This window comes from Rosa rugosa, chromosome 7, assembly GCF_958449725.1.
Source record: "Rosa rugosa chromosome 7, drRosRugo1.1, whole genome shotgun sequence".
NCBI lineage: Eukaryota > Viridiplantae > Streptophyta > Magnoliopsida > Rosales > Rosaceae > Rosa > Rosa rugosa.
Genome location: NC_084826.1, coordinates 9,700,643 through 9,712,535, shown reverse-complemented (window position 1 = coordinate 9,712,535; position 11,893 = coordinate 9,700,643). Strand labels below are relative to the sequence as shown.

At 38.0% G+C, this 11,893-nt stretch overlaps 2 protein-coding genes across 2 annotated transcripts; both read right to left on the bottom strand.

The window, feature by feature from the left end:
* Window positions 1-1,970: 1,970 nt before the first annotated feature.
* Window positions 1,971-4,410, bottom strand: LOC133722421 (uncharacterized). The gene is made up of 2 exons (XM_062149319.1): window positions 3,634-4,410; window positions 1,971-2,420 (listed from the first exon to the last, which is right to left on the bottom strand). Exons 1-2 carry the CDS (start codon window positions 4,101-4,103, stop codon window positions 2,180-2,182), a joined length of 711 nt encoding a protein of 236 aa, XP_062005303.1. The 5' UTR covers window positions 4,104-4,410; the 3' UTR covers window positions 1,971-2,179.
* A 2,520-nt stretch (window positions 4,411-6,930) lies between these two features.
* LOC133721147 (transcription factor MYB1) lies at window positions 6,931-9,885 on the bottom strand. Its single transcript, XM_062147681.1, has 2 exons — window positions 9,465-9,885; window positions 6,931-8,303 (listed from the first exon to the last, which is right to left on the bottom strand). Exons 1-2 carry the CDS (start codon window positions 9,760-9,762, stop codon window positions 7,435-7,437), a joined length of 1,167 nt encoding a protein of 388 aa, XP_062003665.1. The 5' UTR covers window positions 9,763-9,885; the 3' UTR covers window positions 6,931-7,434.
* Window positions 9,886-11,893: the final 2,008 nt, after the last annotated feature.

Below are 11,893 nucleotides of genomic sequence, written 5' to 3'. Positions count from 1 at the left end.
TTGGTAGGGCAGCATATCGAGAGGAACCGACGTTTGTTTTTGGGTTACAAGATGTGGTATACCATAAACAATGTTTGTTGCACTACCAACACACTTAGCTTGAAGAGGCTTAGTGGGAGGGGAAGCAAGTCCATGCTGATTCGGATTTCATTAAGGCGATGGGGCTTGCTTGTTTCTCTCTGTGTTATTCTGCTACGGAAAACTTGCTTCTCGATTATCATGTTTCAAGAACTGAAATTAATGGAGAATGGAGAGTATGACTGTGTGAGTATTGTATAGGTAGTGGTGAGGGGTCTATGAGTTTATAGCAAAATCTAAAATCCTATATCAACGCGGAGTAGGAAAAGCTTTCCAAGCAGGAAGAGGCCGAAGAGCATTTACCTACAAGGATACATGACAATTGGGCTTCACTGTGCTCAGCCATCTCAATATCATTTGGCCCAACAATATTGTGGCTAATTCAATGACAAGGTTTAGTTAAAACAAAATTCAAAATTTACTTACATGTGAGCGGATAAGACTGGTACAGCCCAAAAACCATCTGGAAGCTTCTGAATCCAAGGAGCGTTCAAGAGCTTCATATATATGCAGGTCTTCATCTTACCAATTCACTAGCGCAACACGAGATTACCAATACCCTAGTCGGAAAAGAAGTGGGGATTTATATACTCTTGGATATGTTCGACATATTCGCCTAGAATATATGTGGCCGCCTAATTGTACTATTGTGGTTGGGCAGAATGACAATGATTCCTTGCTGCTGCAGACTCTTCCAATTTTTGTACACTAGTAAGTAGTAATCAATTCAGAGTGAACTTAATGTAAACAAACTATACAATCTGTCAATAGTTTCTGATAACAGTAGACTCATTTTGATTTGGAGAATAATATAGATGAAAGCATACGTACGGTTCATATACTGCACTGAAAATGTGAATGGCTCCATATGTACAAGTAGAGCAATCGAAAGATTCTATCTCCTGAAACTAAAACATGGCAAATTGGCAATAGCTGACTTGTGGCTTAATGGTATTTATAATTTGGGGATATCTTCACATATGGTGTATGAACTTTAGGCATTTCTATACTTTGGTGTACCAACTTTCATAACTATCAGAATGGTGTATCAAGTTTGCTCCAATAATTCATTTTGGTGTACGCCGTTAAATTTTCCGTTATCTTTGCCAAAAAAAAAAAAAATTCCGTTATCTTTTCTTTAGCTTTGTCATTTTTTTTTTTTTTGTAAAGATAACTGAAAATTTAACGGCGTACACCAAAATGAAATATTGGAGCAAACTTGATACACCATTCTGATAGTTATGAAAGTTAGTACACCAAAGTGTAGAAATGCCTAAAGTTCATACACCATTTGTGATGTTTTCCCTATAATTTGTGGCTACTTCATAATTTCAAATTATTTTTTCATTATCATTGGAATAGTATAAAGAAGCCGGGATTGATTATATATCAAACACATTCTTAAAACATGTTGTGGACTGTCATAATTTTTCAGATATATTTTTTTAATTTTCTTTCCATTAGTAAATAGCTTAATTTTGAATTCATCTTGTCGTGACACTCCTGACCATTTTGTGTATCCTGGTAATTTAGAAAGTTGTTCAATGGAAATAGGATTGGACCAACTGAGCTCTAGTTTTCAGTTGGTCTCAACTTGTACTAGGGCCTCCTGTACTAACACCTAGGTCCTAGGGCCTCCTCATTAATCCCCACCATTATATCAGATGACTAGAATTCCTTCCTAGTGTGGAGTACTAAATGACGTCTTAGACTGCTTAGCTAGAATCTGCATTATAGTACCCGACTCTCTACGCCTCAAAAAATTAACCCGTAGGATTATACACTGAAGGAAGCAATGCCCTAATACAATTCAATTCAGCAGTTTCGTAATGTTCAAAGAACACCAAATATATTAGTCGGAAAAAAAAAAAAAAAAAAGAACAAGAGAGAAATACTATATATGTAAGACCTGATCATTAAATGAAAGCTCTAAACTTATGCAGATATTGATACAACAATCACTAGGCAGATATCTATGTGACCTCTGCAAGGCATGAAGCTACACATTACTTATCATCCTACAATAAATTTTGCAGCTTTTGTTGCACTTCTTTTTTTGGTTCTTTTCACTTGTTCTCTCAACTCGATCTTTGTTGAGATTTCACGAAGGAACGTTGAAGTGAAAGAGCCATGATATGACAAAAGCAAATACCATACAAGCAAGAAGGAAATTGAGGAAGCGATGACCATGCCAAAAGCTTCGAGTCTCTGTTGAAGGCCCTGGTGCTGAGACTGCAGCCGTAGCTGCGGCACTAGTGGCTTCATTATTCAGCTGCTCAATCATCTCAATGTCATTAGGCCCAACAATGTTGCGGGCAATTGAATGACAAATCTCGCAGATCCTAGAAAAGAAAAAACCATGTAGACTCGAATCAGTATAAACTAATGATTCTTTCAATTAAAAAGCAGATTAATGACTATACTTGACAAAAACACATAATAAACCCAGAAACCTACTATTAAGAACCACAAGTCGAGACCCTACTTCTGCTTGTAAGAAAAGAAGGAGAATGGAGATGGTAGCAATTCTCCTTTTGATCACCACAAATCATTTCTTGATTTTGATAACACTAAAATGCATACGTTACAAGTTTTGTTACACATAGCACAGAATGTACTGACAAATTTTCAAAGTTTCATCATAAACCCTTTCAGATTCAAACAGTACAGATTTCATTAAAACTTAAAAGTAACTCCCACCATGTGGATCTGGATAACAATGTCACTCTTTAAGGAACCCTAATCAATGAGATATAGCACATTGAAAGGCAATTGGTATTAGGAGTGACACAACGACAAATCTTCTTTTGACCTGGATAAGAAACTTTGGGCCACTAATTATATATGCACCTATAAAGTTCGAGTTGGCTGAACTGTACACAAACTATGGATATGATATGAACAGAGGAAGCTATATGACTATATAACACTATAAGTCGAGGAAACTATGCAAGTGATGACTAGTCTAGTCTACTAGTGCGTCGGCAGCCAAGCAACAATCTTTAGATTTTTTCCCCAAAATATAAACAGTATTGGGAACGCCAATCAATATATAAGATGTCAAGTCTCCACTTTGTTCATAAAGAGAAAGAGGAATCCCTAAAGGAGCAGTGGAGAGATTCCTATACTCTGAGAAAAAGACAGAGCAGCAAGGTATTATCTTTTGTACTTGGACACATTCAATCCCATTACCCTCTGCTTTTTCTTTGTCCATTTCCTCCCCCATTTTCAAGATAAATAATCACCCTCTTTACTTTCCCTTTTGTCAATCAAAAGCTCTGCAGCATCTTCTACCAAATAAGCCTTCCAATCATTCAACAAGGGAATCCTTCAACTTTAAGAAATATACTTGTCCAGTATAAATTAATTATGAGTTAGGCTAATAATCTTATAGGTTAACAATCATGAACTATATCAGCAGAAGTTACAAATTTGCTAAATGGGTAACTAAGAATTTTACCAAAAAGAAATGAAAGTTACTTTAAGACATGTAATATTTGCATAATGCTAAGTTGGCAAGTGAGAATTACCAAAAAAGACTTGAGCTTTACTTACTTGTTGCCCTTGATCTTGAACCAAGCATCAGCACAGTTCCGGTGGGCTGAACCCAGATCATCTTTGCAAGAACAGCCCAAGTCAATCGGAGCTCCGGATTCATGGCTGTTACTCTCCAAGCCCAGATGGCAAATCCGACAATCTCTCTCTACTCTATCCAAATGCACCTTAATTTCCGGCGGCCCAACCTCAATTTCCACGACATGGACCGAACAGTCCGAAACCGACGAGTCTCTCCTAGACTCCGACGACGAAACCCCAACCACTCCGGCCTCAGCAGGATCAGACACAAAAGCGGCAAAGTTGTACTCGTCGTACGACCCGCCGTTGGTCGAAAAGAACTGCGAGTAGCACGACCCGTCGTCCGCGTCGGAGAAGCAGACGCTGCCGTCACCGCTGACGTCACTTCTGGAGAAGGAGAGGCGGTGGGTTTGAGCAGCACCGCCGTGCTCTAAATCGACGGCGGACATTTCTGGAGGAGGACGGAACCAAAACACCCAGAAGCTGAAACAAGAGGAACAGAGAGTTGGAGCATTAAAGCTCGGAGCTTTGGGGGGTCTTTAAAGAAGTGGGTGTTGGATTAGGTGCAGTGCTAACTCCATTAGTGTCTGAAATTTGCTACCGGAAAACTGATGCAGAAGTAAAAGGTGATCAGATTAAGAAGAAGGTTTCAGAGGGTTGCAGAGCCCAAGAGGTCATGCTTAGAGAGAGAGAGAGAGTTGGGGACAGTTGAAGGTAGGAAGAGAAACGTGCAGTGGGTGCACTGATTATATCTCAGAAGAGAGATTTCATTGATAAAGACAACTCCAATTTCCATTTGTTTTTCTTTTTTGGAAGAAAGAAAATGAAAAAGAAAAAGGTTTGAGTGGAATATTTGGTGCCATACTAGAATAGCAAATACTGTCATAAGAGAGATTCTGTATTGTAGGGTTAGTTTTGAGCTTGTGTGACAAACATGTCCATGAAAGATTGTGGTGTGGTGTGGGTAAGAATACCTTAACAATATAAAAAGACATGAAAATTTTCATAATATTTTGATTTTGTTAATTATGCTCTATGGTAAGTTTTGATTTTTGATTTTTCGATAGATTCTATGTTAAATCATTGAAAATTAGAATGATATAGAATACAAAACGTTACTTCACGTGTTGAAAAACGTTAACGTATAATATTAACTAACTCTATTAAAATAAATATTTATAATCTAAAACTCTTTACAGATAAAACGACTGAAAAATTTTCAATTTAAATGTATTAGATGATAATAAAAAAAACACTATTTTCAGCCTGGAAAAGAGTTTTTGCAGCCATAATTGGAGCGAGGAATATCTTTTTAAGGACATAGATTTGGACAACATTGCATTGCAAGGAAAGAATATTGATGTTTTTAGAAGAAGAGGCAATGGTGTCAGAAAGGAAATGAATATATTAGCTAATATTGCTTGTACTCTATGTACTCATCACTTCCAGTTAACCAATACTTCAATTTTACTTTAATTATACAAGCTAGTAGTTGCAGCACTGTTTCTGTGCATGTCAGTCTCTACCTTAATTGTCACACTTTAATGAGGTTTTTTAAAAATTAGATTCTTTTTTTTTTTTTAATATACAACAGATGTAGAAACCAGCTTAGTTTTTTTTTTCTTTAATAATTTTGCTGTTTTGTAAATTTTCAGAGTCATCATGCAGTTGACTGAAGGTGGACCAACTCTTTTCTAGGTCGGTATTGCTTATGTAATCTGCCTTTGCGTGAAGAACACAAAAGTTAAGTCTATGCTATATTAAACAAGTGCAAAAGATAGAAAATGTGTTACAACAATGAAAAGAGCTACAATCCAAATCTGGTTGGTGCCAAGATCCACCTCTATAACGGGAATGGGATAAATATGATGACTTTTCAGTGGGAGATATTAAAATTTTATAAGAAATAATCTATCGCAATCTTATCATCATTTTAAATAAGTTAAAGTCTAAAAAGAATTTACTCAAAAACGTAAATCAAAACACACTCTTCATAATCATCACTATGCTATTAGTAAAATTAAAGGTCCAAAGAGTCTCTCTAAAAGATAATAAATCAAAGTCACATTCTTCATAATTATCACTATGTTAATGTAATCCTCTCCTACAAAATTAGCTCCTCTTAACACGCGTCACTTTATCAATATTGGCCTCATCACTTAAGCCGTTATCTTTTATTCTTTCTACTTTGGAAATTCTAACCCTCTTTATGCTATATAACAAGCTATACAAATTGCCGACCAACTTAAGTCCTTTTCCTTTCATTTTCCAAGTAACTTTGTGTTTGATTTTAGATGGGTAAATGCAAACGTAATTGCATTAGATACATAATTAGCAATGGAGTTGGAATCATATTCGTCTACTTTTCTTCTTTAGCTTTAATCTCATCCTAATCCTCCTCCTTGTACTGTGGGTCATCCTTGATTCCAAATCTCAGAGCTTTTCTTCCTTAAGAACATAATTTGAAGCCCAACAATAACAACACCAAATCCATAAAAACCGGTCTGAGTCGCTTTAATTTCTTTCACATGTGTAGGTGGAACCGACCCACTTTCTCATATCCGAGAATTGAAATTGGAGCAAGTAATCAATATCGTGGTGGGGCTGCTGCCAAATCTATCTTCTTCCATTTGGGTTTTTCCTCTGCCTTTTCTTCTTTACCAGTCAGACAGCCACTGCCCCAAAACAAAAGCTTTCTTTAAATATCTGACTGGAGCAGTTTGGCGACAGCTACCTTACGCAAAAAGCAACAGCTCTGGACGACATAAACATGAACATAAAACATATAAGTCATCTTCCGGGGTCTACATTTGTTTTGTGTCTTCTTCATTTCGCGTGACACGCTTTGGCGCCAAACTTGAGCTTCAATGAATGAAATTATTTATGTCCCGGGTCATCACTCACCACCCATTTCAGTTGCTTTGGTTCTGTGGGAAGTGCTTTTCCTCAGTAGCATTTTTGTTAGACGGTTGTTTTTAGAAGCATTTGAAAAGTTTCATCAAGTATTTGAGTGTCTTTTGTAAATGGAGTAGGGAAGCACTTCACCATCTGGAGTGCTTCTCCTAAAGCAGTAAAGCGCTTCTAACCATTTCTGCCGAATTTTGGAAATGCTTTTGGCACTTCTAAGAGCACTGTGAAACAGGCCCCTAAACTTCTTTGATGGTTATAGCAGCTAGGTTTCACAGTCAGGAAGCTGGAAATGCAAGGAACCCGGGGCCTATGATTCTTCAAAGGAATTAATTAGCAGTAGAAAAACGATGTGGAGTAACGAAAACATAGCAACTTTGATTATATAGATTATAGACCAACAAGATTTATATGGTTACACAACAAACAGAAACAATGGAACAATGAAACAGATTTCTGAAGCTTACAGCAGCTACTGAGCTATAAGTGAAACTATATCTTTCTCGAATCGAGGAGAACTATACCCAAATTAACAAGTTTCATTTCTCACTATAAAATGTCAAGCTGTGAATTTCCAGAAGCGCATCATACTTCTGTATCAGAATTCTGCCTCCAGCCTCTGCATGAAGGTAGTCTATTATTTAGGCATCAGCTATTATGAGTACAACATTCAGGAACCCAGACCAAAGGTTAGTGAGAAGTGTCTAGAGAAAAAGTAGAGGCCTTCCCTTATAATCGACTCTGAGCAGTAACAAGTTTCCGACAGGGAAGCAAGTATCTGAACTTCTTGGTTAACAGTAAAACTCAATTAAGAGAGAACCTCAGCCTGAGTTCCCAAGTTCAGACTGTAGGAAATCATTTTGTGTACCAGTCTTAGGTTGACAGCACATTAGTCTTCATGCTCATTAACCTATCCTTTCTCTCTTCATGATGAAAAAGATGATTCATTCGACTCTCCTCAAAATGCCCCAATTGCCCTTGAGACGCATGAGAGAGTATACTACCAGCTGCATCACCTGTTACCCTTGCACTACTATTCTCCAAACCACTTTTAAGCCAAGCAAGGTTACTTATATCTGTGGCAATTGCAGCCAATTCAAAACTCGGAAAACAGGGAGGCTCAGAGAATTCCACAAAATCTGGCCCCAACAAAGAGTTTTCAGTATTCCTGCCATTCTGTGTGCAACAGCAGCCATGACCACACTGATCAGGCACCGACCGCTCACCATAAATTCCTTCGACCAATTTACAAATGCCTACATCTAGTTTTGCTACTTGAACCAGAGGTCCTTGAACTGGAATTGGCCTTTGCAATGATGATGAAGGATCCTGGCCACCTAAATGGTTATATAAACTAAAAGCACTTACACGTGCCACTGGCCTAAAAAGAGTACAAGGTTCTCTGGCTTCATTACTATACAGACCATCTGTTGACACCTTGTCTTCATGTTGATCATCTGCATACTCTAGAGAACTGACTTCTTTTCCTTCCGTAGATTTAGATGAATTGACATCTCCATTTGAGAGTGTTTCTTCAGAAGATGCTATTGTTTTGTCCAAGCTAACATCTTCAACCATATTACCTGATTCTGATTTCATTCTGTCTGGATCCCGGCGACGTAGGGTGGAGTTCCAGTGGTTTTTTATGGCATTATCTGTTCTTCCTGGTAAAAGCCTTGCGATTGCAGCCCATTTGTTTCCATGGATTGTGTGGGCTACAATTATCATCTGATCTTCCTCCTCTGAAACAATTCACAATAATCAGCCTTTTCAAGGGAAGAATGATGTTAACATAAATTCATGGAAAAGATCAGGACAATATGTATTGAAGTGACTCAGAATTGATATGCTATTAGATTTCAGCATATTGCATATTTTAAGTAACCATATACGTATAACAACTCAGATGTGCCTTTTGTATAAGTTATAAGAAAACTTGGAAACAATAAAGCATTATCTTCACATAGCAAAAGTCGGTAGAACGTTTTTACTTAATACTTTTTTCTCTCCGCCTCATCTTGCATGATAAGAAATGCATCAAATACACTGTCCAAATCTCAGGCAGTAAAAAATGCTTGCCACCAAAAACCAATACTGCAGACAGGAAGTTGCCATGTCATGATCAAATCACCAAAATTGGAATAGCTTGTTAACAATGTAGTACAACTTGGTTACTGCATAGGTTTTGCTAGAAGCCAAATTGATGGCACATCTTGCACCAATTTCTGTTGAAATAATGTGCTAACAATAAGCAGTCCACAATTCCATTGAATATGATATCTGAATACAAGACTAAAGCTGATCCTTTTCCAATAATGGGACCTTAGAAATAGATTTTCAACAAAAGTTTGCACTCATGATCCACAGCTCTAATACAAGTTGGCTACCACTTAATATCAAAATACACATCGATGCTACTTTAAAGAAGGGAATCAGAGTAATTGTTGAACATATCCACAGGATCCCCCACTACTTAAACAGCATCTGGTGTGTCAATCCTCTCTGTGGACATTGGCCCAAAAGATTAAAATGCCCAACATTTTCGATATCTAGAACATTTGTGTCTAATATTCTAGACATTCCAGCATACTTTACTTCACCTATGAATCCTATGACAAGAATTTAACATCATTTAGGCAATCTAGATAGAATCAACTGTCAAAAGTTTTTCTTTGAAATAATGAGTTGTACTACAATTCTTGATACTACAAAAGTAACCGTCTTGGAGCTAATCTCAATGTTCCTTAAAACTTGAGAACCCAAACTCAGGATCCGAAAATGAGCACCAAATCGTTCAGAAAACCCAAAAGAGAAACAACTCCAAAGATTCATACTTTAGAAAAGAACTGAAAGCCATACATTGATTAAAGAAATCGAAAATGGTTTTGGGGAGTAATAATTACCAGAAAACGGCTTGCGCTTAAGGATGGGGTCGAGCTGGTTACACCACCGGAGCCGGCAAGACTTGCCGGACCGTCCGGAAATTCCGCGGGCGATCAAGCTCCAATTCCTGGCCCCGAACTTACTCACCAGCCGACTCAGCACCTTGTCTTCTTCCGGAGACCAAGGCCCCCTCACTTTGCTCTTTCCCTTCTTACCCTTTCCGCCTTTGGCTGCCGCATCTTTGCCGCTTCCGGCATCGTCTTCGGAGGCGTCGATTTCGATGACGGCAGCTGAGTCCTCGGCCAGTTCCGGTTCCATTTGTAGTTTAAGTGAGAGGAAAGACAGTGTTGGCTCAACACTGTTGACAAGACAAAGGACGGGTCTTGGAGGACAAGTGTGTTTCGGGATTTTCTTATTTTCTTTCGGAGTTTCGGATCACTGAAAAATGTCTTCTCTACTCTACTTATTTACCTTTGCAACCCACCCACAATTTTCATTGTCAAATACTCAAATCACACAAGAAGAAAAATTATGACATTAGAAATTAGAAATATTTAACTCGTACAATATTAAGATTTATACTTTCTATCTAAAGAAAAACATTATTGAAGATTTGCAAAAATGAATACAGATACAAATTTACAAAGAACTTATATACTCGAGCTTACTCAAGTATCGTGTATTAATTGGTAGAATAATCACATTGTCATATTGTTTAGAAATTTGGAAATATACTTTATATGCCAAAAATATTTCTGTATAGTGCATTTGGTCGGAGATTCTAGGCATTTGATATAATGCATAAGTCAATTTTTTGTAACAAAATGTTGTCATAGAATCTCAATTTCGAATCCTCCCTCTTATTAATAAAAAATAAATTCACATAAACCACTGAATCAGATGAAATCTAAAGAGGTTTGCCTATTAACCATTTACCCAATAATAATCATCAAGAAACAAAAGAGATTGTTGCAAAAAATGGGCTTCTTTATTATATTCATTGTGTATATGCTCGTGTGATAGACTCAAAATTGTTCAAAATGGACCCAAGATCGTCAAGAGTTGAAAAACAATTCAAGAGATAGTTTTGCAAATATTTCAATTTGAAGCTTTTCAATTTAATAACATTATGTCTTAAAATGACAAATTGTTAGTATTTCAATTATTTCATTTTTTTTTCTACGAAAAGAGGTTAGCCCATTATTCAGCAAGTAGTACAAAAACAAAACACCCATATGGGGTTGACAGAAATAATCGTTCTTTAGGGAACCCTAAAACCTATTCTAGAACAAGAATAAGACCCGGGAAACCCCTAGTACACCCACCTTTTAGTAAATCCACGCACCATTATTTCAAACAAAAACCTAGAAACTTCAAAGCAAGTAAATTAAAATGATCCTCAGAGCAACTGGTTTTTGCGACCTAAGAAAAATTTAAACAGCACTGTGGGCCATAGAGACCCAATCCATCCAACCCCCTAGCAAAGTGGTAGTCCAAGCCTTGCATAACCCCAGTCCAAACCCAAGGATGAGGCTCACCATCCAGTTTGAAGCCCAAATGGCCCAAATACTCTAAACCATCGACCGAGTAGGAAACCTTAGAATCCCTAGTATCCCTGCAGTCCTATGCGCCGCCGACCACCATGCCACCGTTACTAGCACAACCTCCGGCTTCACCCCACGGATGACGCCCTCAGCCAGCCCATCATAGCTAGTCACACCTCCGCCAACATCGCAACCAAGTGTCATATGAGATCCATCATAACCACCAACACTTAAAGAAGAAAATTTGCTCCGACCACCGTCAAACTAGTCAGCCCAAAGTCGAGGCTTTGTGAGCTCATCAGACAGAGGACTAGCACCGCCCGCTCTTGTACCCACTTCCGGTCCTCTTACCGAATCCGCCTCAAAAACCCGAGAGAGGGTCCAGTCGGCATCCCAAAAACCAAAACCACCAATAGCCATCACCACTGGATCGAAGCCCATAGCCATAGCAGGTCCGCAGATCAACATGACCAGGAAAAGAAGTCGAAACTAGAGTTCGACAGGTTTAGAAGCACATTGACGAAGAGGAACTCCGCCTTCATCCTTCCCAAGTTGACCGGAGAGAGTTGAGAAACCATCTACCCATGCCAGAAACTTAGCGCCGCCACAAGCAAGCCCTAGCGAAGCCATAATACCTAGATTATATTGTGTTTCATAATTGACTTTCATCATAACCCTTTTTTTTCTCTTTACTTTTAAGTTTTGGACAATAGGAAACCATGAAAGCTATGCTATTTGTATTGATGCTTCTTCATTATAATGTTGTCTTTTCGTTATGTCACCTCTTTGTTAAAACAAATGGAGTAGCCAGTCGTGCACTCTTTGTTAATTGGTGTATGTTAGAAACTTAGAATATATAGATTTTGTGGAGACTCCTGATATTATTTCAAGATATTCTCTTTGAT